This window comes from Drosophila biarmipes, chromosome 3R (genome assembly GCF_025231255.1).
Source record: "Drosophila biarmipes strain raj3 chromosome 3R, RU_DBia_V1.1, whole genome shotgun sequence".
NCBI classification, from domain to species: Eukaryota; Metazoa; Arthropoda; class Insecta; order Diptera; family Drosophilidae; genus Drosophila; species Drosophila biarmipes.
The window spans coordinates 30,713,284-30,738,674 of record NC_066616.1 but is presented as its reverse complement, the minus strand read 5'-3'; the positions used below and the strand labels follow the sequence as shown (position 1 = coordinate 30,738,674).

Here is a 25,391-nt window from a genome sequence, read left to right as displayed (position 1 = left end):
TACTTTACAAGCTTGTTTATTCAATAGGCAAAATACGAAAGCGTGGTAATAAATATGTGTATAAATAAACGTTTAATAAATAAAATAAAATAATTAACCTAAATAGTCTACGTAGAAGTATAGATATTTATAATAATGCGGAGTTACGGAGTTGCCCGATACTGAAGCACGGGTAATCGTAAAAACTTTAAGCGCGCGCCATAAAAATGTCGCTAATAAAAACGCTACAACTAATAGAGCTCTCTCGGCTTGGCTTGGCATATCATACGCTTCTGTTCCTATATAATCGCAAAACTAATTTCCGAGCGCTACTCGTTCTTAATTTTAAGTGTTTTCCTCAAGATTGCACATACAAAACGGGAATTGGAAAACAAAAGGGTTATATGGAAATCACTTAAATTAGCTGTTTGTATCGAAAAAAACGAAGGTGCGATAGCGCGTTGCGTTTTCTGTTTGCTGTTTTCCTCGTGTTAGATAAAAATAATTTAAACGCTAAGATGACAAGTGGCAATTAATTTAAGTGTGATTATCACCTGGCCGCCATGGCAGATCGCGATCTCTGTGATCTCTGGGTATTTCCAAGCTTTCCAAGCTGGTCACTAATTTTTGGGATCTGCAAGATGACAGATGAGAGACAGATAGAGATATGATATCATGTGAAGGGCGGCGGGGCATTAGCATAAGCGTGGCATGTGCTTGGCGGAAGCCCATAGCTCATCAATAATTAAGATGCCTTTTACTAGAGCTCGGCTTTGTTTTGGCGGCCTTAATTACTTAGCCATGGAGTGTGAATTGGCCGCAGCTTTTTGGAAATCGTGCCGAAACTTAGATATAAAAAACAGGCTAAATACTAACCTCTATCCTCAACCGGTTCGCCGGCATCCCCATGGCCCGTGGCCGTTGGTATCGGTATCGAAATGGGTATTGGTGGCACCACTCCTTGACTCTCCCCCTCCAAAGATGGCTCCCCACGCCCATGATGGAGTGCTAAGTGCTGCTGATGGTGCGGCGGCTGCTGCTGCTGCTGCTGCTGCTGCTGGTGGAGATGTGGCTGTTGTCCCAGGAGCAGATGCTGCTGCTGCTGCTGGAGAGGATTGTGGTGACTCTGGCTCTGACTCTGGCTCAAGTGCTGCGACAGGTGCTGATGATGGTCCCCGGTTGGTGGCCACTGCTGGTAGGTAACGGGCACCAGGGGATCCGACATCCACTCGAAGCTGAAGGCAGGTCCTATGGTCTGGGTGGTGCCCAGGCCACTTTGATGTGGGGTGGCACTGGTGGGCGTGGGGGGCGTGGTCGTGATGCAGGGACTCAGCTCGTGGGAGGATCCAAAGCTGTCCAAGGAGGCCTTTTGCGCCGATTCCGACCACGGAGGACTGGGGTTCCATTGCTCGATGAAGTCCGCAGGATCGGGAGGCAGGGATTTATTGGGCAGCCTCGGTCTCGTCGGCACTATGGTGGCATATATGACCGAGGCATCGCTACTGACCACCGATGACGAGGTGGCATAGGCAGCAGCCGGATGAGTGTGGATGGCATAGCAATCAGGTTCCGGCGTAATCGCAGCAGCCGGAGAGCGTTCGGCATGGAGATATAGGGGTTCCAATTTGCGAGCCCGCTTCTTGGGTGGTGGGGTTGTGGACGGTTTGGAGGAGGGCGGATTGGGAGTGTTCGCTGGGGCCGTCACCTGGCTGTAGTCCACGGGCTCCTGAAAGCTGAACAGCGGCTGATCCTCCTTGAGTTCGATGGACGCCTCCGCATGATAGACTCCCCCGTAGGTCCCCATGTGCGGATGGTGATGGTAGGCCGTGGCCGGGTGGTGCGAATGATGGTGGTGGTGGTGCGGGTGGTGCGAATGGTGCGTGTGGTGGTGGCTGCCAAAGCCGCTGGCTATGCCCAGGCTGGGCGTGGCGCCGCCACCTGGAGTGGCCGGCGGATGGGCGGAGTGGGGACTGTAGTATCCACTGGAGGGGGTGCCCGGCGGCACACGGATACCACTGTCCAGCGGCATGCCGAACTGGATCTTCGACTGGACGGTATAGTAGTGATACAGCCAGGAGTTGGCCAGCATTATCGAGGCCTCGCGATCACTGGAAGTGGATGGTAGAGTTGGAAAATATGTATAGGAAATACATTTAATTTTATTGAGTATTAAAAATGATTCTTTTGTGTAATTTCTATACTTCTAAGTATGAAACAAATCTCTTTATGGTAATAAGAAGTAGTTAAACTTACTTGAGTACTTGGTTGGTGCACACAATAACAGGTTGTTGAGTGGAATCGGGACTATCTCGCACTTGTAAGACCACATGAACCCATGTATATTCTCCACTAGATCTTTGCATTCGCACCAGCAGGATGCAGCTGCGATCCTGTTCCGATTGCGTAACTATCAAAAGTAAATAAATACAGATGTGTAAAATATATTATTAACATTAAATTGATTTTACTAATGTAGCAAGCAATCCACTTTAAATGGTTTTTTTCCCTTGTCAACTAACAGGTTTAAAGCTAGATACATTTAAATAATTTTTGTCGCCAGACATTGGAAAAATACCATTTACCATGAGCTTTGAATTAGTTTGAATAATTAAAGCTGGATTATAAATTACATTAATGTGTATATTAATAGTAGACATATTTCATTTGAAAGCTTTTATGTTGAATAGGCTGGGCAATATTTATACTTAACATTTTGTATAATTTATAATCTTTTATTACCTAAGTGGTTAGTATTTACATTAAATTACTAGGCGATATTATAAGCCTAATTTAAACCACAGTAAACACTTACTTAATCTGTGCTTGTTCTGCGCCTCCCTCAGATTCTCGCTGTGGATGAGGTTGTACCAGGACGTGCCCTGCAGCGCGGTCTTATCATATCCCAAATGGAACTCGCCACTGAAAGCGATAAAACAGCAATAAGCATTAGTATTTATGTGGGGTATCAACCATCAATTTCCATCTATGCCCAGCTACTCACTTCTTGTCGATGTGGGCTATTTTCATGTCCATCGAGTGGATGGTGGTGAAGACGTTGGTGGCACCTTGCACCACACACTCCCTGGTTTCGGGCATGGCAATCGGAGTGCAGGTGGCCAAGAAGACGGGCTCGTTGCGACTGCAGAGGGGCAGGAATGACAAATAGTGACCCTGGACCAGGACAACCTGCAGGAAAAAACGAGGAGACAGAGATGCAACGCGTTTAGCTTTGTTCTGCGGATTGGCTCCCACGAAAATTGGCGCCCAACGTGGGGCAGCTGGGGAGTACCTACTTACTATGGCCATTTTTGGACCGGCATGCCGGCGCACTCTCTCATAGACATTTTACTCTGATTCCATAATTTAAAAAAGGCAATCACAGAAATGTTTGTATGCCAACTCCTCCGCAGAGGAGCAAAAAACCAAAGAAAAACCCACCAGGCAGTCTCAGGCTCGTCGAATCGGAGCCATTGTCTCCCAATTAAAACGTGCCTGCATTTATTTCGTCGTCCCAACTGCAATTGCATTTGCGAGGCTTATGGGCCGCCGCCGTCGTCGCCGCAGCTTCTTCTGCTTAAATGCAAATGCAGCCAGCCCAACGATCCTGATACCGAAAACCCACCCGATCACCCAACGAAACCCGTCGGTTGGGGTTTGTTTTTTCGGTTTTTTTCAGTTTTTTCCACAGTTTTTGGTAAATGAGACGACCTTAGACTGGGGACCAGGCGCCACTGCCGGCGCTGTCGCCGTCTCTTCTCTTTTTCCCTGGCTTTTGGTTTCTTACTTTTTTCGATTTTTCAGTTTTTTGGGCTTTTGTCTATGGGGTATGGCCGTCTGGCACACTGGTTTCTAGCTCTGAACTGTGCCTGACCTCATTCATAATTATTTATTGGTCCATTTTTATTGCATATTAACGAGTGCCAGCCTGGGAGTGAATGTGCTTGCATTTGGCTCGGCTTCGGCTATGCGGCCTGACTCTGGGGGTTATCGCCGGTTCAGTTCATGTGGGTCTTGAGCGTCGAGTGTGCTTGGGATTAGATTAGGCACTTATGTTCTGAGCAAGGCTGGGAATGAATTGGACATTCGCTAAAGTCTTTTAAAGCATTCTGATATTAAATTTTAAAGGGGTTGCTAATTTTTAGTGGGCTATAACAGTTGATGCATTTAAGTGTGCTATACTATACAAGAGAATTGGTAGATCTAAATATATTTTTAATTTAATTTTTGAGACTGGGATACTCCCTGTTTATGGTACATAATGTTTTGTCTAATAAATCTAAAAATTTAATTAAAATATATTAAATTTAATTGTAACCCTTTTACTTCCTTATTGTGCATTGCATTCCCTAAGCTGAGGTCTGGCCCCTTTATCCGCAAAAATCTCCCAGCCCAGCACTTCCTGCACCTCATTAAACTGCCAACACTCAACTTAATTAAAAACGTTTTCAGCCAACTGTCAACGCCTGGGCTTATCTCCATAATTTTGCTCACTGCACATCTGTGCAAAAAAGCGAGGCAAAAATGGACGCGTCTCGGATCGGCGGAGATATGAATAAAAGTGAAGCGACCGCCCACCACATGGTGCACAGTAGCGGATCCCGCGGAGGCTACCAAGCCAACATCCATGACCAAAACGGGTAAGAGCGGCTGCCACAGCCAACGCTTCGCTCAACACGTTGACAGATTTGGTCTTGTCTTGTTCAACCTGCGGCCGAGCCGAGTTGAGATGGCTGGGAAGACAACTTCATATGGCCGCCTCGTTTTATTCACATCATCATCAGCCCGCCGAGAGGCGGCCAATCAGAGCAGGTAAAAGGCAGAAACCAGGTGGGATGGGGTCTGCGGCAGCAACAGCAACAGCACCAGCTCAGTCACCCACCCGTTTCCCATCAACTGTCATCGTTTGTCAGCTTATAGAAAAGCCGGCTCGTTGGCAAGATGTATGACCAGTTGGCCGCCGGCTCAAACGCATGGGTTCGAGGGAGTAGAACCCCCAAGCTCGAAGCACCAAACTCGCAACTCCATCTCCATCTGCAACTCCATTTCCCTGCCCTCATGCATAATTCATGCCAGAGCAAGATGTCGATGCTGAGCGGCGGAGTGGAGGACCTGCAGCGTGGTAAAGTGTTACACGCAACACGCTTCCCAGGTGATTCATTCATCAATTCCTGTCAGAGGCTTACACGCGCTTACTCATCCACGCAAACGTGCACGGAGAGAAAAATCAGCGGTCTTAAGATAATTTTAGTTAAAAATATATGTACTGAAGATTCTGTTTCATTACCAAGTTAAGCCGGTTAAGCCGATATGTCAATTCTGACTAAACGAAAATTTATATTTTAGCTAGCTTTAACTATGGATGCCTAAGAAAGTTATAATTCCCAAGCTGTTCTAGCACTTCTTAGTTCTTATAAACATGGGTTACATTCAAAGGTTGATAAGGTATGAATATTGAATAAGGTAAATTAAAATATATCAAAAGATTTAAATTTGCAGTTAACAATTATGCGTTTTTCTTTTCAGTGCATTGACACTCACCTTTTGATCGCCGAAACGCATTTGCCGTCGCGCATTGCGGCTAACGTTCATGCGACAGAGGAACATGCGATGCTCGCCCTCGAGACTGGAGGCGCCACCAGCACCACCGCCGGCTCCACCGGCAGTTCCATTGCTGGACGTTGAGTCGCCGGCACCACCGGCACCGCCAGCTCCACCGCCGCTCGCCTGACTCTGACTCGAGCCACCCGGCTGCGGCGGCACGTTCCTATTCAGCTCGGCCTGGATGGTTGCGTGATCCTGTTTGTCAATGATATCGTAAACGGAGTCACCGTGTATCAGCAGATCCTCCTGTAACGAGAACGGCGGAGGGGACGTGGTTAACACGGGTTTACACTGGTCAGCAAATAGTTGGGCCCTGTCATATAAACTGCAAGTCAGCGAATAGTTGCGCATTACCATGTAAATGCGAGTGGTGTTTGCCCATGATTCATGGTTGTTGGGAAGTGACTAGAAAGGTTCTTAGATTACACAGAAAAAGTATTTTGTATCGTATGTTGTATAACCTGGGATATAGTAACAAACAGATCTAACAATATATTTTTGTAATCACTCATAAGTTGCCATAATATTTCAAAATATTTGAAGGATACTTTTACTTCCCCTGCAATGTAGCCTCAATTAGTCAGCCTTTAGCTGCAATTTGTTAATGATGTGTCAACGGATCTCGCATGCTCATCGCCTTCGATGGGGCCCTGATGTTAGTGGCCAATTGCCTGCTGGCCGTTTATGTCATGAGCTTTTATTATTGTTGACAATTATGGCCACGGCGAAGGAGAGAGCGATCGAATCGAGGCGAATCGAAGCCAAACGAACGATCGACCAATTTATAATGGCTAGCCGATGTGGTTGTAATTTATTTATGGCCACTGTCGCTACATGACACATTACAATGGCAACTTGTTATGGGAATATGCAAAAATCGAATTCGAATTATGATGCCCAACAACAGCAGAAACATCGGCAATAGTAAAAGCAACTCAGGCAGCAGCAGCAGCAGCACACCAGCCACAATGTTGCCAAGATCAATTGACATTTTTGGCAGTTTGTTAATTAACTTGGCCAGCAGTTGTTGCTGCTGTTTTGTAGCTCTTTTTTTCGGTTTCCACCGCCACTAACTAACTCCGAGCCTTGCCACACAAATTAAAAGGTTGGGCAAGCCACTTTTGGGCCTGTCCATGTGCACACACCACGCCGATTCGGCTTTTATTGTGCCCGTAATTATGCCAACACATGGCATACGAGTGAATTTATGAACTTCACTGACCATTTAGTGGGCTCGGTGGGCTTGTGGGTGTCTCCCAGAGCTCTCCACTCCCTGGAACTCCTCGGAAACTCCTCGCAGCTCCTGATAAGGCGCTCGGCACAAAGGCCAAGAGGCTGTCAAATGTCATGGTTGCCAATTGGCTTGCTTGTTTCTTATATTTCTTCTTAGCTTTTTTGGCTTCTCCTGTCTTGCCGCTGGCTTGTTCTTGTCTAGCTTTTGACTTCCCAAGAGGGGGCTACAATTTAGTTGATATGAGAGGTTGTCTGGTCTGGCTGGCAAAAGTAAAAAACAAGTGGAGCGTTTCCTCTTGATATGAAGCTGCGGCTGATCAAGCCTTTTTTCGGCCATGTAAGCCGTTCTGGGGATCACAGGCCAGGCGCTGATTTATGGCATAATTCTCAGTGCTGGGGCCCAGACATTACACATACGCCCCGTTGCCCTCGAAGACTTTGGCTTCGAAGAGCCGACAATCACCTGGTCGCCTAATCTCAGGTACCTTTGTCAATGTCTGATATTTGTGCTTTATATGCAGAACCGAGATATGTCACATGTTCTCGAGCTGGCCAGATTTATTTAGACCGTCGGTTCAAATGCAAAGTGAAAGGCCAAGTACACATGCCACTCCATATATGTATAAGTATGTGTAACCTTGCTATTTAAGCGGCATAAACGTGCAATAAACAAAGCTTGAAACACGGAGCTGTGGTTTTTAAGGAACCAAAACCAAGCGGCTTATATAAGCTCAATGAATCGGGCCTCTTTGGGTCTTTAGACAGTTGCTAACTTGTCAACGGGAGCAGCAACAACATCAGCAACTAGTACAGCGCAAAAAGTGCAACAAATATGTTTGCTGTTGCTGCTGCAGCGCTGATGTTGCTGCTGTGCTTATGTTGCTGCTGCAGTTGCTGCTGCTGTTGGGAGACTATGACATGCTCTGACGACGACGACAGGCATCGTCGTTTGCCTGTTGTCGCTTGTCAGAGATTTGTATCACCGGTTGTAACCATTTCGCGACCCCCGAAACGGAAAACAGAGAACAGCAAACCAGCCCAAAAACAATCCGCAACTTTCGCAAAAGTCTGTGGAAAAAATGTCTTACCATGGAATGGCCCAAGTACTCGGCCGCATTATCCGATATATAGAGCAATTTGCCATTCTGTGTGAGCATCATCAAAAAGCCGGAGAGTGCCTGTAAAACAAATACGACCGTGAGTACAGGGTGGTTGTTTGGGGATTAAGAGCATTCTAGAAATAATATAGTAGTTATTACAAAAGAACATTTTGTTGTTTAAGAATTAACCATATAGAAATCTATCTTATTATCTGAGGGATTTTCCTAAGTATAAGTAAGTAGAGATGTTTAAAAAAATATTTTCTAAAATAAAGAAAAAGTAGTTTATATTGAATAATATATTTTAGCTTTTCCAAACTTTAATTTAACATAAATATCAAAAATTTTGAAATGGAGATGATAACTGCGGCAGAATATTCTATTTTATAAAGAAAGCTGTTTAAAAATATCTAAGAAATTATTTTTACTGTTCATATTCTTTGGAAAAATATTTATTTTATATTTATTAAGAATAATTTACAACGATAAATACATTTTTCAATAAATTCGCTTATGCAATTGTGCCCAAAGCCGCCTAGCAATTTAAGCGCCTTATCATGCATAAAGCTACCTCACTTTCAACACCCTCTATTCGAAAAAGCATAAATTGAATCTTGTGTTGGAAATGCAAATTCATTTTCGCGTCTGAGCACTAATAAATTGTAAGCCCAAAAGCCTGGCTAAAACCCACGTTGACAGCCGCAGAAAAGCTCCCGAAGAGAACCGCACCGAAAAGGGGGAGTATGGTTGGGTCTGGGTCTGGGTATGAGTAGTGCTCGTACTGTGGTTATAGTATTTAATTCAGTCACGAGTGTGCACAGGTATGTAGATCAATCTCGCCCGGATTGGAGCAGTCAGTGCCAGGCAGCTTGACTGACTACTGTCTTCAGTCGTTTATTTTTTAGGTTTTGTCTTATTTCGGTGCCTGCTGCTCCTGTAAATCTGTTGGCTTTTCCCGGGCATTTATTGTTTGGCCCGCTGGCTTTTGGCTGATTTCCTCTTCTCGCTTTCGGCGCAGCAAGTGGCGGCGAGCAAAACGATTTCTGACTTATGATATGGCCGGCTTTGTGCCATTAATAGAGTTGTTTTCCCGGGAACTTTCGGTTGAGTTGTCACCGCGATGGCTTAAATTGAGTTGTTTCTCTCGGTTCCCTGGGAGCCCAATCGAAATGTCATCGCAATGGAAAATTGCCGAGGTTATATGGTAAATGAACGCAGATCCGCCGGATAGGATGCCTAATTACCCGCTGATTGAATATGAATTGTGTGGTGCAATTCCAAGAAATCGGGGAACTAAATAAAGATTGTTTTGGTTTATAGGACTAAAAAGTTAATTAAATATTACAAAAATTCCAGAAAATTGTTTAATACTTTCTATGCATTTTTAAAAATATTTAAAAATTAGTTTCTTATGTATTAGATACATTTATCTTAGTTCTAGAGATACTTTCATCTTCCTTACCTTTGAGAAGCCAATATTTGGTGTAGCTGTCTGGTGATGGAGATGATGTATCGCATTGTGACGCTTGAAAACTGCAATGAGAGGAGCAGAGGAAACGGATTCTTGAAAATCATGCCAATTAAGTTAATTGACCTTTTGTGCCTTGCGCAGGCGCGCCCTGCCGATCAAGACATCCGTATAAAATATCCAGTAAGTGGATATGAGTATTTTCCCATGGCGGTAATTTGTATGCAAAAGCCTGGCTAATTAAAAAACTATCTGTTAATAATAGACTCGGAAACCTCTCTCACTTTGTGACGGCGGTTGTTAGATGCATTCGATTGTTAATTCATTGATTATATTCTACATTCTACATACAATGAGGCAACGATGTTTGCCTGCCGCCTAACAAAAACAAGTGAATCACAAAAAGAAAATGTGTCATTGTCACTAAGAGCCAGCAACAGCAATGGCAGCAGCAACAGCAACAGCAACAGCAGCAGCATCAACGATAGTGGCAACAGCAACATCAGGCTGCGATCGCCGAGTGCAATTGCTGTTTTGCAGCTGCATTGCAGGCAGCATCAAGATCAATTATTTTTAAAACACTACGAGATACTCCCGCACCTGGCAAACAAAACAAAGAGCCGAAGAGAAACAGCCGCAAAATCAGCATCAGGCCACAATCACCACGGCAACAGCAACTGCGGCACCAGCAGCAGCAGCAGCAGCAACTGCCACAGCAGCAACCGCAACTGGTAATTTCATTGAACTTGAACGGAAAGGCCATGAATGCAGTCAGATTTTCGCTGGGCCTTAATATTACCCACTATCCACTATCCGGGCGAAATACTCAGAAATCCGTTTTGCCCAGAAGTCTGTCGTTCTGTCGTCAGCGTACCTGATTCAGCCGAAATAAAAATAAAAGGGGAGTGGCAGCCAGCTTTTGCACTTGGAAATGCACAATGCACAAGGGCAAGGGAATGTAGCTGGCTTTATTATTTATTTTGCTGGAGGAAACTCAATGTAGGGTCTTGAAGGTAAAGTGTTTAATAGGATCCATTTTCCTGGCACAGATTTATATATGTATATATTTAAAGAAAACATATACTTTCTATTTGAAAAACACTTTTATGAGTTGGTATCTCTCTAATTGGTTAGTTGGCTGAATTGTATCTGTATTCCTTGTTCAAATTGTAATACCTCATCCATAAATAAAAAATTATCAAAAGCGCAACCCACATGAATCAAACACCTTGAACCTCAACCGAAAACTATTTTTAATCTGTGACCACTTCACAGCTCTGTGCCTCTTCTGGCGAGATTCGCTAGCAAACACGACAATACTAAATGCTTGCCAATTATACGCTCTGCGATCTGATCTGATCCAAGCCGGGCCGCCGGGCTCAAGATCTTGCATACGAAAGAATCTCATTGTATTGAAAACTCAATTTCGTTTATAAATATGTATTTCATTAATCGCGACTATCTCGCCCGGCCAGCCACACCCACCCACAAGCGAGTATCCACAAAAAACTCAGACGGAGAGCAAACGAATCCATTGAACTTGGATGGGAATACAAAAAAGCGATTTCGATGGCGTGCCAATATTAACACAATTTGTGATTATAAATGCTTTTAAACGGTGCAATGACAATGAACAACAAAGCCAGCAACTACACACCCAAGTGGCCCAAAAGATACGACGATATGGGGGCCTTGCCACAAAACGCCGACTATTTCTCACACTTAGGGGTTTGGGAATTTGCGGAGGAGCGATGGATGGAGAAAAGAGCAGTACTTAAGTTTAATTTTTTGCAATTTGTAGAACACATAAATCGCACATTTTGATTTATCGCAATATTTATAGCAATGCCAGGCAGAGGCTCGTTGTTACCATTGCAATTGTGAAATTGCCTGGCAAGAAGACTTGCAGTTTGCAGTGCGCAGTTCGCAGTTGGAGGAGTTGGTGGCTGAGATAGTATGCTGTGGATGCCACGGATCTGCAACAGTTTCACATGGGTTTCCTCCAGTTTTCGTTTCGTTTCTGTCTGCGCTCGCGAGATGCGAGCCGAGAGTTAAGAGCTCCCCAGCCTGGTGTGTTATCTATGGGCCTATGTACCGCACAACGCTAATTTGAAAAACAATTTTCGTAATTATCCACAAAAAACAAAAAAAAAAAAAAACAGAAAAATAAACCGAAAGATACAAAAAATAGCAGCGCAAATAGGTAAGTAAAGAGCGAACGATCTTGTTCGGTTGCGCGTTGATCTGCGCGCATGCGCATTAAAGGAGGATGGGACCTCTGGGGACCGATCGGGCACTCGGGCACTCGAGTATCATCTGAGGCACTCAGCCGAGGGGCCCCCAGCAATTTCGGCCCGCCTGGAACTGGGTGCGTGCCTAGACGCTGCGGCAATTACTTGGCCAAAAACAATTTCAGCCGGGCTTTCGGGGCCATGATAGAGGGACACTCGACATATGAATGATGTTGGTTTAAACCAAAGCGAAGCCATGCGCCTAGCGGTTTTTCATTCCGGCTTAAACGAAAGTCGGCGGTGCACTGAGCGGAAAAGGGGAGGCTATCTCACAGGTATTTTGAGGATGTCAAAGATGTTGTCAAAGGGGAAGTCAAGTCTTTAGGGATCTGTATATATAATAAATATTGAGATATATTTATTTTGAATTCTAGATTATTTTTCTTAAATAAGATATATTAAAAATATTCTTAAATACTCCTCAATTGTGGCCCAATTTAACCCATCAAAAAGTGTTCAAATAACGCCTACATAATTTCATCTGGCCAAATCGAATATATTTGCAAATTGAAATCATATGAAGAGGTGTAAGAAATGTGTTAACGTGCTAACCAATTGCTTACTACCCGAGTACTGACTTTGTAAACATGCTACATTTTTGCCTAGTAAATCTAGGGAATTTCGTAGATACACTTGTGGCCACTGCATTTGAGAAGTGCAACGGCGGTGGGTCCTGCACTCGGCGGTCTTAATCTTCGCGGCTGCACAGAGTCACAATCGCAATCGCAGCCGCAATCTCCATCTGCTCATGACTCATGCATATTCAATCAGCGTGCAGCCAATTATCAGCCTGCATATATGTATTTTGGCTTTTGGTTTGCAGTTTTTCAGTTTTTCAGTTTTTGTATCTTTCAGTACCCTGTGGACCTGGGCAGACTTACCTTGCTGGAAGTAGTTGGCTTTCCGCACATAGACACAAACGAGGGCCATCAGCTGGAGCTGCGAGAGGCGCTGGCGCGTCGATTGGGGCAGCGGCAGGAGATCCCTCAGATTGGCTATCTCCGCATTTATGAGATCGCGTCGCATCTTCGAGGCGCCCTTCGTCGACTTGTTGGCATCGAATCTGCAATGGGGCAGATGGAGAGGGGTTGTGGTTAAACAATTAGAATATATGGCTTTCTGTTCACAGCTACGGCTTAATAAGTGCCGAGTGGACAGGCTGAATGCAACGTAGCTATGGGGCATGTGTTTTCACAGCCAAGCACTCGGGTGTGTTTCTACTCGAGAGCGGTGTCTCTGTTTGGCTCTCGGGCTTATTAACCCATTGCCAGGTGATTTAAGCGATTTAAGTCGCTTGGGAATTGGCTAAGGAATGCCAGTTATTTCTGTCTAGATGTTTCGCTTTATTTAGCTTTAATACAAAGACACGGCAAACAGGCATTGACACCCACAATTCAGCAAATCAACTTGAAACACTCTATCTTAATTTTATGGGGTCTGATGGATTGCCTTAAAAGACGTGTCTATTAAAAATATACTGCTTTTTCCAAGCTAATCAACATTTTTTTTAAAAAAGTCTTCATTACATTTTTTTAAGTTCTTAAGAGTTTGAGCCAGTAACTTTTCAGTAAATGGATTGAATATTTTATAAAGAATTAGACCACTTGATTTGCCAGATTGCACAAATTTTGAATGTGCTTCTATATTAATTAAATATTAAATATTTAAAATTGCTCAATTTTTTTTCAAACACAGAAATAATTTTTATGAACTATATTTGCATTTTTTAAGCTGCATAAATTAATAAATATTTCATAAGAAACACGTGTAACTACGTTTTAAAAACTCATTAATGTATTAAAATATATTTAATATTTGCATTATTTATTTAATTTTATTATTAGTACTAGGGTGTATTTTTTAAATATATATATTTCAGCATTAACAATAGAAAATAAGTGATAATTTGTTGATAATATTCTTGCTATATCACTAATCCTCCAATCAAATCTTTCTGATTCTCAATCCCAATCAAGTCAGTGTTTACCCAGTTGCGACCACTTTATTAACCCGCCGATCGAGTGACCACAATGGGTTAAGGATGGCTCGCACATACCGCCGATGCCCGATGCATAAATAACTCATCGCGCATTTAAAAATCATACGAGCAGCGGTATGTGGCTGTGGTGCAGTGTTGCAGTGGTTCGGTGGTTGCCGGTGGTTTGCAGCAGTGGTTGATGTGGGGCACACTTGCCACATGCCTTGTGCGGAAAAATTGTGCAAGTAGGTTGGTCAGCAACGATTGTTGTTGCCGTGGTGGCTGCTTTTGGGCACTGGCGGCACCAGCGTTTAGCAGAAACTGTCCGTGTGTACTTTTGTGAGCATATTATTTACAAGGTTGAAATCATAAATCATAAATTTGTCTTTTTATGCAGTCGGCGTCGGCGGCGCATGCGGCGTATGAGTATTTTTTATTTATGCTGACGTTTCGCCCGTCCATTGTTGTTGTTTCTGTGTTCCCCTGCGATTATTTTGCAAGCCATGATAAATATTGGTAATATTGTTGTAATAACAGCAAGTGCCCGCGCCTTTTTGGCTTTCCTCGTTCGACTGTCTGCCATTTTGCCGCTGTTATTGCCTCTAAATGGCCATGTTAACATTTAAAACAATCTCACTGCGTCCGTGTGACTGTGAGTTGCATGCAACAACCGCTTCGGCGGCATGCAGTAAAAATCGGAAAAAAAGCATAGAAACAGCCACAGAATCTGAGAGCAAATCGAACGCCATCCAGCATCCACAGATCGCTTCGTTCGCCCGCTGGCTTTGAAATATATGCAAGCATAAGGCCTATTCACTCTTGACCACTTGGTACTCGGCTCTCGGATAGAACACTCTTGGCCCGGGCCCAGAATCGAAATTGAGTGGTCGAGCTGGGCTCACACTCACCGGCGAGCTGGCGCGCATTTAAGTCAAGGTGATTTGTACAATTAAAATGAATATTGATTTAAATGCTGCGATTGCGAGTCGCTCACTTCTGGCCGGGCTGACACATTTGTTTGCTTTTCAGCAGGGCGCCCAGCATGTGTGGGCCGTGGTGAAGGGTCAGCCAATAAACTATCTAAAAGTATTCCAAATTTAATAATTTCGGTTTTTGGTGCTTACATTAATGAGGAACGGAAGCTGGGTTCCCTTGCTACACGCATGTATCTTTGAGATATAAAGAACAGTATGCAAGTACCCAGTTTTTATAACTTCAGAAACTCACTTCATTAAAGAGGTATATTATTAAATGTTAAGACCATCAACTACTATTCATAAAATTAGTTTTAATGATATCATCATATGTTGACCTTTGCCTGAACATGATTAAGTCATTTGTTTGAACCCCACAAGTAAGCATACTCACTTAGAACCCCTTAGAAGATTTATTAAGCAATCTATCTGTAGGTTCAAGATAATATTTATATTGTGTTTCCAAATCTCTGTGCTAAACTCGGTCAAAAGCTCTCTCAAATTCCCCACTCAGCTGTTGCTTTCGGTTGACCCCTCTTGATTAATATCTTGTAAAGCCCAACTTTGGTCATTCCACCCCGGCCAATCCACAACAATCCTCCCACACTTACCACATGTACTCAGCTGGGAACGTTCCCCTCCCAATTAGCTACTTAAAAATGTCAAAGGCTTCTGCGATCTGCTATCTGGCTGGCTATTTGTGGCATAATTAATAAGTTTCTCAAATATTTATCATAAACAAGATGCCAGCGCTGCAGGCGATAATATGATAATGCCATCAGCCTCTCGTAATGCCTGGTCGCCGGAGGAAGGAGAATAAAAATCCAAAAACGTGTTAATGGCCAGGCGGAGATATATCAGATATATAAGGCTGTAGCGGGTGGACGGAGGACCCCGAACAGCCCGAACAGGCCGAACAGCCCGCTGTAATCTACATCAAAATTTATCTGAGTGAGCGAGACATGTCAACATTTCTTAATATATCTATCGCTACCCTGAAATCTGCACTAAGTAGCACCAACTTGTTGGCCGTTCGCCGTTGTGGCAACTACTGTACAAGTTGTTGTTGCTAATTAAAAGCATAAACACGATTCTTAGCGAGGCGTTGTGGGATCATCCAGCCAGTGGCCACTGTGTTGGTGGCTGGTCGCTCCGGTGGAGCCACATGTTTAATCTGCGGCCGGGGATCCTCTGGCGCAGTGAAGGAGATCTTAATCAAGTCTGGTCCAGCCCGAGTTCTGGTCCTCGGCCCTCTGACTAGATAAAAAAACCCAAGAAAAACACCGAACTGACGAGGGAAAACTTAACGTGCTCCACAGAAATTAGGCACAAATCTTGTGGGCTCAGATTCTTCCGATTCCAGTGCCAGTTCCAATTGCGATTTCGATTCCGATTCCTGCGATCTCAATGCCAATCGGCAACCCTCACTAATTAGCACATAAACCGCCGGGGTAACATAATGCCGAACTATTAACTTAAATGGATTTTAAATGCGCATCTATGGGGCTGGCTCAGATCCTTCGTTTTCCGACTGATTTTTATGGAGGGCCCGGGCCCTCAGAGCGCCATCGTAAAAATGTGGGCAGCGAATAAATCACAAGACCACTGAACTCCCCAACCCACCCCACAGCTGAACTCCACCCGCTAGGGCTACACAGGGAAAAAATATATTCTATCGATAGCATATTAAAAAAATTGAATTCGTCTTAAAGGGGTTTTAACAATATCTAGAGATTTTTATTGGTCGTATAACGATGGTATATTTGAAGTCATATTTTATAACTCCTCTTTAGAGGCATTAAAAACCTTATTAGATACAAAAAAAGTTAAAATAAATTAGCTTTAAAGTGGGTTGTGTTAAAGATCAGAACGGTGTGATATTAAAGTTCAAGTAAACAGATAAGAGGGATATTAAAATGCTCTTAAAGGTAACCACTTAGAAGCCTCCCATCTGTTTTTTATGATTTATTTAATTTTTTCTCCGTGCAGGTATCAATCCAAGCCGAGTTTTAATATGCATCAGGGGCGTCAGTCGGGTTGGAGGATCCCGATCCCAAAGGCTGGCCATCGAGCGGGTCCAGAGCCAGTCAGTCAGTCAATACCAATTGCAGGCCAAGAGAAACACGAAATTTGCGCAAATTTTTATTGCACTTTTTCCCGGAGCGTCTTGTCTTCTCGGCCCGGCTCCTCGCCCCTCCGCCCGCAGACTGGAGTTGTGCGAATTGTCTGGTCGCAGACTAGATAACTCCCTGCGAATACCCACAGATCCGCAGATCTTTCTCCATTTCTAGCGCTGTGTGTGTGTGCAATTTGGGCGAGTTTATTTGCCATATTCCCACGATATAGTTCGGCCAGGCTATTGGGCTTGCGGGCAGCTCTAATGATTTCTGGCCGCTCCGCTCCGCCCCGCCCTTTCGACTTTCGAACTTGGACTGTGGACTGCATCTCTGCGGTTTGGGCCAACAAAAAATAGTGCAAAACGGCGTATAATGAATGCCAGACCTCTCAAACTGATGGGCAGTTCTCCGGGCAGCCAAAAGTCGGGGAACCTCGGGTAACCCAAAACCCGCACTGAACCCACACCGTGTTCTGGGTTTGGGTTTGGCCATGTTCCAGGCACCCGGTTCCCTGGCAAATTAATTGCCCAGGCGCCGCCGCACAATGCCTGCCATTTTTTCGAGGTTTCCAGGTTTCGAGGATTTCTCGGAATTTTTTATTCAGCCGGCAAACACTTGTTTTTTTGTCTGCAGCTCCTCGCGGGTGCCTCATTGTGTTCTGCGTAAGTCGGTGGCAGTAATCGATACCTTTTCGCCAAACGCACACCTACAAATTAGCATCGGGGCGACGTTTAGCACAGAAAAAGAGCTGGACAAAAGGCATAAGACGGCAAAAAAACAATCTAATAACCATGAGGAGAGCAGCGGCCTTTAGCCAAATTATATGCCAGGCCATGGGTAAGACTGGCCCCAGGTGAGCATTGAGTGTTATACGCTCTGCAGCCAGTTTTTACGCTATTTTAATATGGCTAGAAGATCACCAACCAAGAGGCTGTCTCAAAGATACAACTTTTTTATTGGGCTATAATAGGTCAGTATGCTATACAGCTGAAAGGTTTTTAAAATTCCTAAATCAGTTTAATTTACAAGTTACTTAATAAATCTAAAAAATCTGTATCTATCTATTTATCAAAATGTATATATGAGTGGGTAAGTTAAATGAACACCAGAAATTACTTTACTTTTCCTTTGATAGATGAAAGGTGGATCTTCCCATATTATCATCTAGATCCCAGAACCAAAAAAATATTATAAAAAGTATATAAACAATTGTTCTAAATAAATAAAGATAAATATCCTTAGATAATGTTTATGATTCCTAGTATATGATCCTCATTATACCAAACCAAAAATAACTTATAATAAGTATACATACTTGGCTTAATTAGGTAAAAACCAGTAGTATCACTTCCCTTTCTCAATAATCCTTTTCGGCCTGAACCCGAAACCCCAAAATCCCTATCCTTCCCCATCCCCAATTATCTCAATCAATTAGCTTACTTATGAGTTTGTGTGTCCGTAAATCGCAGCCGTATAATTTACTGCTCTCAAAAGCCCATAAAGAAGTCTGGCGGGCAGCTACTGTGTTTATTTTGACGCATATATTTCAAAAATGCGAGCCACACCACCCTGCACCACTCAGCCACACCAGCGGTGCCCAGGCCGAAAGTAAACCACAGACCGCAGCTGAGATTTCATTGCCTGAAAAGAAATGAAATCGAGCTCTGATGCTCTGATGCTCCGATGGCCCGATGCTACCGACCGCCGACCGCCGTCTGCGATGGTCTTGTATGTTTGATTGGAATCTTAGCCACAATTTAATGATGGACTGCCAAAAGCACACTTCGATGATTGGCTCTTGGACATCGTCATTTGCGGGAGCGCTCCTCCAAGCTGGCAGTGGCGAATCTCCTCCGACGCCGCCGCATAATTTTTCATATTTTTATGATTTGTTGCTACCGGGTACTAAACCCGTTTCTTTCTGCTGATTTTCTTTTTAGCTCTTTGTTTTTTTTTCTGGGGCTTTGAGCCTAACCATGGAGAGCGGCTACCGTTGCTGCATTTGCTTTCGATTATCTTAATTTGCGTGCGAAACTGAGTTTTTTCTTCCTCCGCCCGTAAGCCAAGCCCCAAATTGTGTGTGTACGGAAATTTTCCCATGACTTGGTTCTTGGTCTCTGGGTCTCTGGACGGGGCCCTCTTCTGCATACTTTTTGTGCCCGGCGGTGGCTTGGCCAGAAATTACCCCAACTATGGCATAAGCTATATGGTATGGTGTAGCTGCAACTCCCGGGATTGATGGTTTGCTGCCGTTGCACTTTACCGTCAGGCAATTAGCACAGGGATGCCGCAACTAAATAATTTGGCTGGCCCCAGGGCAGCCCCATCGATCTGGAGCCCTAACCCCCGGCGGAGGTGGCGCACTTATTTGCTCAGCATTTTGTAGCCGAGCGGTTTCGGTTTCGGGCATGGGGATTTTACATAGTAAATCTAAGCCTAAGATTGTGCCGAGTCATGTAGCATTCCGAAATCGATTTCGACGCGCGTCTCCAAATATTGATCTTAGGAATTAGATGCAAGCGGAAGTGAGCCGCAGCGAGAAAAGCAATTCGGGGAAAATCCCTCCATGTTGGGAAATTAAAAATGGAAATCTTTGTATTTACAAAAAAAATACCACATAAATAAAAGTTGATGGAGAGATATCTTAGGAATCATAATATTATAATAATGTTCTTCAATTCAACTACTAAATTTATTCGGGACAAGTGAAAATATTACTATTTTGAGGACATTAAATACTATTTATATATAAGATGCCGAGAGAAAATATCTTATCAGTGGCTGTAATATATGTTTGCAAGCAGAAATACACATGCCATTTTATTTATTATTATTATTCAATGTCACCGGAAAAAGAAATAGTCTATTCTTTTAGTTCCCTTATCTTACAAAACCAAAAGTATCTGAAAGATATTTTTATATCCTACATTTCCATTCTTTTAAAATACCCTAATCCTTAAAATACATCCGAAACTACTTATAAAAAAGTATCTCATGGATGTTTTTACATCCCATGCTTTTCCAAGTACCTTAGAGAATCTCTCGCAGTGCATTGGGCACACTGAGATGTAGTGCAGCATTTGCTGCACCGATAGCCGAGTTGTGGGTAAATAGCTCGGTCCGCTCGGCTGATCGCTTTTCTCGTGAAATGTGTTAATGAAATTAGCAGCATAAAATTGCTACCAGAGCTGGCAGCCCCGCGCAGTGTGTTACAGATAGCCGAACGAAATTGTATCTCAGCCGAGTGTCCGCGGCATGCTAATTACCAAAATTAACACCAGCGGCGCAGGCCCGAAAGCAAATACGAGCTCGAACTCAAACAGAATCCGTACGCAACGGTTTCGGTTAGTTTCACTCAGGAAGCCACCGCGATGCACCCCACAAATCCGTATCTCTTGGCTTTGACTCTGAATCGGAATCATTTAGCTAAGGCCGGCTTTTCCTGCCTTCACCTTTTCTTCTTGGATCTTTTACTCCACTTTTTTGTGGTGGCTCGAGTGGCGGCGACCAGGTTTGTTGACTCTGCCGGCTGGCATGTGTTAAAAACAACAAACGCCGGGTTTTCTTCGGTTTAATTAGTGTCATTTATTATTTAGAGCATATTGATATAGTTTTCGTTGTTTAACGGTTGTTTGTTTCAGTGCGAGGCGTGTTGTTGGCACTTCTCGTTCGAGCCGTGGAAAATATTTATAGAAATCCGCCCGATTTTACCATACATTACAATCCGTATCTGTGAGTGTGCAGAAGCGCGTGCTTTGGCGCGCGAACAATGAACTTTTTTTGGAGTGGAGTGAAAAAAGGTTTGAAGCTTAATTTTCGATAGTTCGATGGCTGGCAGTCCCAGCAGTCTCACATGCTAATTGATAGTTTCATGGGTCACGTAAAATTCAGATGAATGAACTGAATCCAGCTGGTAATGAAGACGGCCAGTCTGTCATTCAGGTGAAAAGAAAGCCATCTAAATCAGAAATTTGCAATCTTATTTGTTTTAAGACACATTTTCTTAGGCATAACTTATATATCTATAGATTTTCTTACGTTTCCTATGACTACTCAAAACTCAAGAGAGGCTTCCACATAACTATCTCAATTTTCGTAAGCGAGTTGCTACTACAAAATGCTCTAATTTCAATGGCGCATCCGGCAGAAAATGACACCCACCCAAAAGAATGGTAGAATCCCCAAGATCAGGGCAACACCTACCCAAGAATCTCCCACACAAAGGCAGGATACTTCGCCAGTCTCAAAAAAAAGAAAGAAAATCTCCAGAGACAAAGAACGAGCCATCAACAACATCACACGTGAGTTTTACACATTTCAGAAGCAACGGCAGCCAGGAGATGTGGCTAACTTCACTGGCATCTCCCCGACTTTGTCGTCGCTTCCCGAGGTTTCTTGGGGTCTCTGTTCCTTTTTGGCTTTAGTTCTGGTGGAGACGCCTTTTTTGGGGCCCCATCCCAGCGTCGCCGGCTTCGTGGACGTCCGATTGGCAACGTGGTAATGTCAATCGCATCGCACTGTGCGGGTTTAACTTATGGCAAAACATTTGAAGCACTAATTAATTGGAGCTAAATAAAATGGCACAGCATCTCCGGCGCGGTTCGGATCGCTTCAGTTCAGCTGGGAGTGAATTTGCGCGTTTTTCAGCTCCTCCGCGGCGGATTGGCGCTGGGTGCTGGGTGCTGGATATTGGGTACGCAGACCGGCCGGAGAGATTACGAGGGCCAGATAACTGCGAACTACAAGTTGCCAATACAAGAGGCCATTAAAACCGGCAGCAGGAGCAGCAGCATCGGTACACGGAGAGAAACAGATTAATCACGCGCAACAATGTATAGGCAATCTACATGCGAATCTGTACAAGTTGGCCAATTAACTCTTTTCTAATATCAAGAGCAATTTTTTTTCGGGAGATGCTAGAGTAGTTTTCTGCCGGATATATTGCTCACTTTATCAAAATTGATGAGATACGATTGGCTTAATCTATTAGAAGTGAAAAATCTATTCCATTCTAATATAACTTCTTAGATATATTCTTCTTTTATCTCAGATACATTCTGCATCTTATCAATATGACATTCGACAGGCTTACTTTTTTGCAGATTTAAGGATGTACATATTTAAGATACTTACTGAAAAACTGAGTTAAATAAATATCACATTTTGAGTAAACACAATCTAATCATAGTCTCATTAGAAATCTTAAATAAAATTATAAACCATAATTCTAAGAGGTTAATGTACAAAATCTGTTTGCATTAGTCATTATTCCTCCTCTATATTTTTGTATCATAAAATCCCTTCCTAAATCACCCCATTTTCTCTCTCTGCATCCGCCGAGGAAGACCTAGCGAAAAACAAAAGCAGTGAAAATCCAGGAGGCACCGAAGGAAATCGACGACGAAGAAATGGAAAGGAGTCGAGAGCCCAGGGAAAGGAATCGAATGGGTCGCAAGGAGTTTCGCTGCCGCCAAATGCGAACTTGGCCCCGTATTTCAAATTCGAATTGACAAATATCGAAGCGTGCGAAACAAATTGAAATTAAAAGTTTGCATGTTTGCGGGGCTGCGATGCGTGGCCGTGTGAAAAGGGAGATAAGCCAGAATGTTGGCGCTAAGAACTTACCTTGTAAACATGCCGGCTGTCTGTTGCTGTTGTTGCTGCTGCTGCTGTTGCTGCTGCTGCTGTGTTGCATGTTGCTGCTGTGTCGCCTGCTGCTGATGCAGGTGCTGCTGCTGCGACAGGCTTGCTGGCGTTTCAAAGTTATGATGCGTGTGCATTTGGTGCTGCAAATGATGTTGCTGCTGGAGGTGTTGCTGCTGCTGCTGTTGCTGCTGCAGTTGCAGGACATGCTGCAGATGTTGCTGCTGCTGCAGGGGATGTGGCTGCTGCTGCTGCTGCTGTTGCTGCTGGAGGGCGTGGGTGGGCGGGGTCGCTGCCGTCACCTTGTCTAGGCCACGTTTATTATCCGCATACATTTCGCCGATCGCACGTTCGCAAATATTTGTTGGCAATTCTAAAAGCAAGAGATGACAGGGCATTTTCAGCGCTAGAGTCTCGGATTGTCACGGTTGTTTGGCCAAAATCTTAGGCCAATCACAATGGGGGAATATAACGATAATATCAATCAATATGTAGATCTTAATGAAAGTCTGCAGACTCTACCCGTTTCGATTTGCTAATGAAATGGAACAACAATTGCTGATTAGGTTTGTCTTTTTCATACGCTGGAAATAGTTCATGATATTGTTCGAATTGTCTGCGGCACAAAAAGAGCCGTATTTTGAAGCAACTGATTTGTATTGTTATTGCCCATTTGAACAATTGCCACGCGGTGCTCGAAGTATTCCCAATGCCCTCCGATGAGTTGGCGCTTTTGACGGATTCGATTTTTTATTTGGCCACTTCGATTGCATAAGGAGCTGGAAATGATTTATGGCATTTACGGCTCGGCGTTTCGCCCTCCGATGGCGGATAAGTAACTAGGGGTTAATGAAATGTCTTACAACACAAATACTAAACACTCGGTGGGTTAAGATCTGTGTTGATCGTATTTGAAACTCGTTAAGTCTCGAATAATGATCAATCAATTTAAGATTTGGCTTTCCGAGAAGCGACTCGAGCTTGTAAATGTTTTCCAGAAAAGGGAAATCTGAATATCTTTAAATAAACAAATTTGTGTCAATCTGAAATCACTGAAAGCCATTAATTTCTATTTCATTGGTAATACGTTTTTTAAACTTAAATTTTATTCACCTTTATTTTAATATACTTTGGTTGAGAAACTAATTATTTTTAAGTTGACAATATATTGAAAATAAAAAAATGTCAACATGTATGTCAATTTAAATTCCTTTGATACAAAAATATTTACATTTTTACTTTTACCGATTTTAAATATAAAGTAATGGCAATCATTGAAAATTTAATTTCAATAAATTAGAAATTGTATGGATTCTATTTCCAAGAAAATAAAGTTTTTTTTAATGTCTGATTCTTTAAGAAATTTATATAAACAAAATATTTTGAAGGCAATACCTAAAGCAGTGACCTACATATCATGTATCCATATTTCCCGGCCAAACCATCCCACTATCACTTTCCTTAAAGCCCAAAACCAATACGGCACATTTCCAGGCCACTTGGGATGGCGCCAAGAAAAATCTCGAAAATCTCTTCTGGGTTCTACTTGGCCCGCGGCCGAAAAGTGCAACAATTGAAATTAGTTTTGTTAAGTGAATTTCAAATTTCCATTTCGAGTGTGCGAGTATTCACTACCGTCTTTGGGGCACTGGCGTCTTGGCCTGGCTCGCTGCTTTTTGGGCCTTTGCTGCAACTCATTGTCAAGTGAACTTATCACCGAGGAGGGAAACAGGCAGAGACGACGACGGAGATAAAAAATTTGTTCGAGTTGACGTTTCGAGTGTCATCGAGGCGATGCTTGAATTTGTTTGGAGTTGTTTGAATAGGGACCACCAAAAGTCATTGAATGAAATGAAGAACTCCACAGATATATCTCTTTGAGCGCGACTGCGACTGTGTATGCTTGATATTTTGAATTCATTCGGGGTTATGGCGCTGGTTTTGCTCGCTTTTTAAGTATTTTGTTGTTTGATTTCTATCAAAGTTAATAATGAAATCGGTAAATTACGGCTTGGGTGCGGGTGGGAGAATGGCAGTGTGGGCCTTGGTCTCAACTTACCTCTCTGCTCGAAAGATTCAATTTGCGATATCCATTTGGTTAGAGAGCTGGCTCCAAAGACGTTTGGCACAAATGATTATTTCATAACTCACTTCGATCAGCCACAATGTTTGACACTTGCATACAATAACTTGTATTTATTATATTTATTTGGGTATTTACTTAGATTATTAGCTCCAATGTGACGGGGTTTCTATTGCACACTATTTGCTTTGATTATTGCCTATTCTTTGCCTCGGCCATTACATAGGTATTCAGAGAATCATTGCATATTCAACACTTTGATTAAATCAAGATTTATGGGGTTTCTTTGCGAGAGAAGCTCGCCTAGAATTTGCAAATCAAATGGGCGCGGATGACGCACAACATGGGCAAATCGCGTTAAGTAATAACTTTTAGGACCGAAGCGATGAAAGAGCGGCCGACTTGCGATCACGAAATCTACAGAATAAAATACCGACGGCTTTTGGGGCTCAGCCGACAACCTCTGGGGCCTCTGGGGCTGGAGCCAGGCAAATCCGTTCCGTTTCCGATGATCGTATAAATCCACAAAATCACCAAAGAACCTCGATCGAGGGCCACACAACCGTGTTGAATGCGCGCGTGCACCTTTCTGTGCGGATCACCGGAGCGACACAGAAGCGGCAAACTTGATTTCGAAACAGGTAAGGCGGCTTTCGTTCAGTTTCAGCCAGTCTGCCGAGCGGGCCAACATCCAAAGCCGGGCTCTGCATGTCCCTGCTTCTGGAAGTGCCTCTGTGTTGGTGCCGAGCGGAGAGCTCGCCCAATGAGGTGGCTGATCAGGCACTGGCAGAAAGAAGGGGTGAGAAAACTATGTCTATTTAATATACATTTTGAATGTAATCTGAATTTTTAAATATTTTCAACTTAACAAAGGTTCTAATTATCAAGTTATAAGATTATGTGATTAAACAAAGATAAAATACC

At 43.4% G+C, this 25,391-nt stretch overlaps 1 protein-coding gene across 2 annotated transcripts; it reads right to left on the bottom strand.

Annotated features, from left to right (window-relative positions):
* Positions 1 to 25,097, bottom strand: LOC108025050 (neuronal PAS domain-containing protein 4). 2 transcript variants are annotated; one of them, XM_017095307.3, is made up of 11 exons: positions 24,444 to 25,097; positions 22,367 to 22,757; positions 12,554 to 12,735; positions 9,376 to 9,446; positions 7,902 to 7,991; positions 5,518 to 5,826; positions 2,981 to 3,165; positions 2,792 to 2,898; positions 2,233 to 2,386; positions 856 to 2,087; positions 1 to 613 (listed from the first exon to the last, which is right to left on the bottom strand). In XM_017095307.3, exons 2-11 carry the CDS (start codon positions 22,717 to 22,719, stop codon positions 600 to 602), a joined length of 2,697 nt encoding a protein of 898 aa, XP_016950796.3. In that variant the 5' UTR covers positions 22,720 to 22,757; positions 24,444 to 25,097; the 3' UTR covers positions 1 to 599. The 2 variants fall into 2 exon arrangements, with proteins under 2 accessions (XP_016950796.3, XP_050744988.1); XM_050889031.1 differs by lacking the exons at positions 22,367 to 22,757; positions 24,444 to 25,097 and adding an exon at positions 15,236 to 15,312.
* Between the last annotated feature and the right edge of the window lie 294 nt (positions 25,098 to 25,391).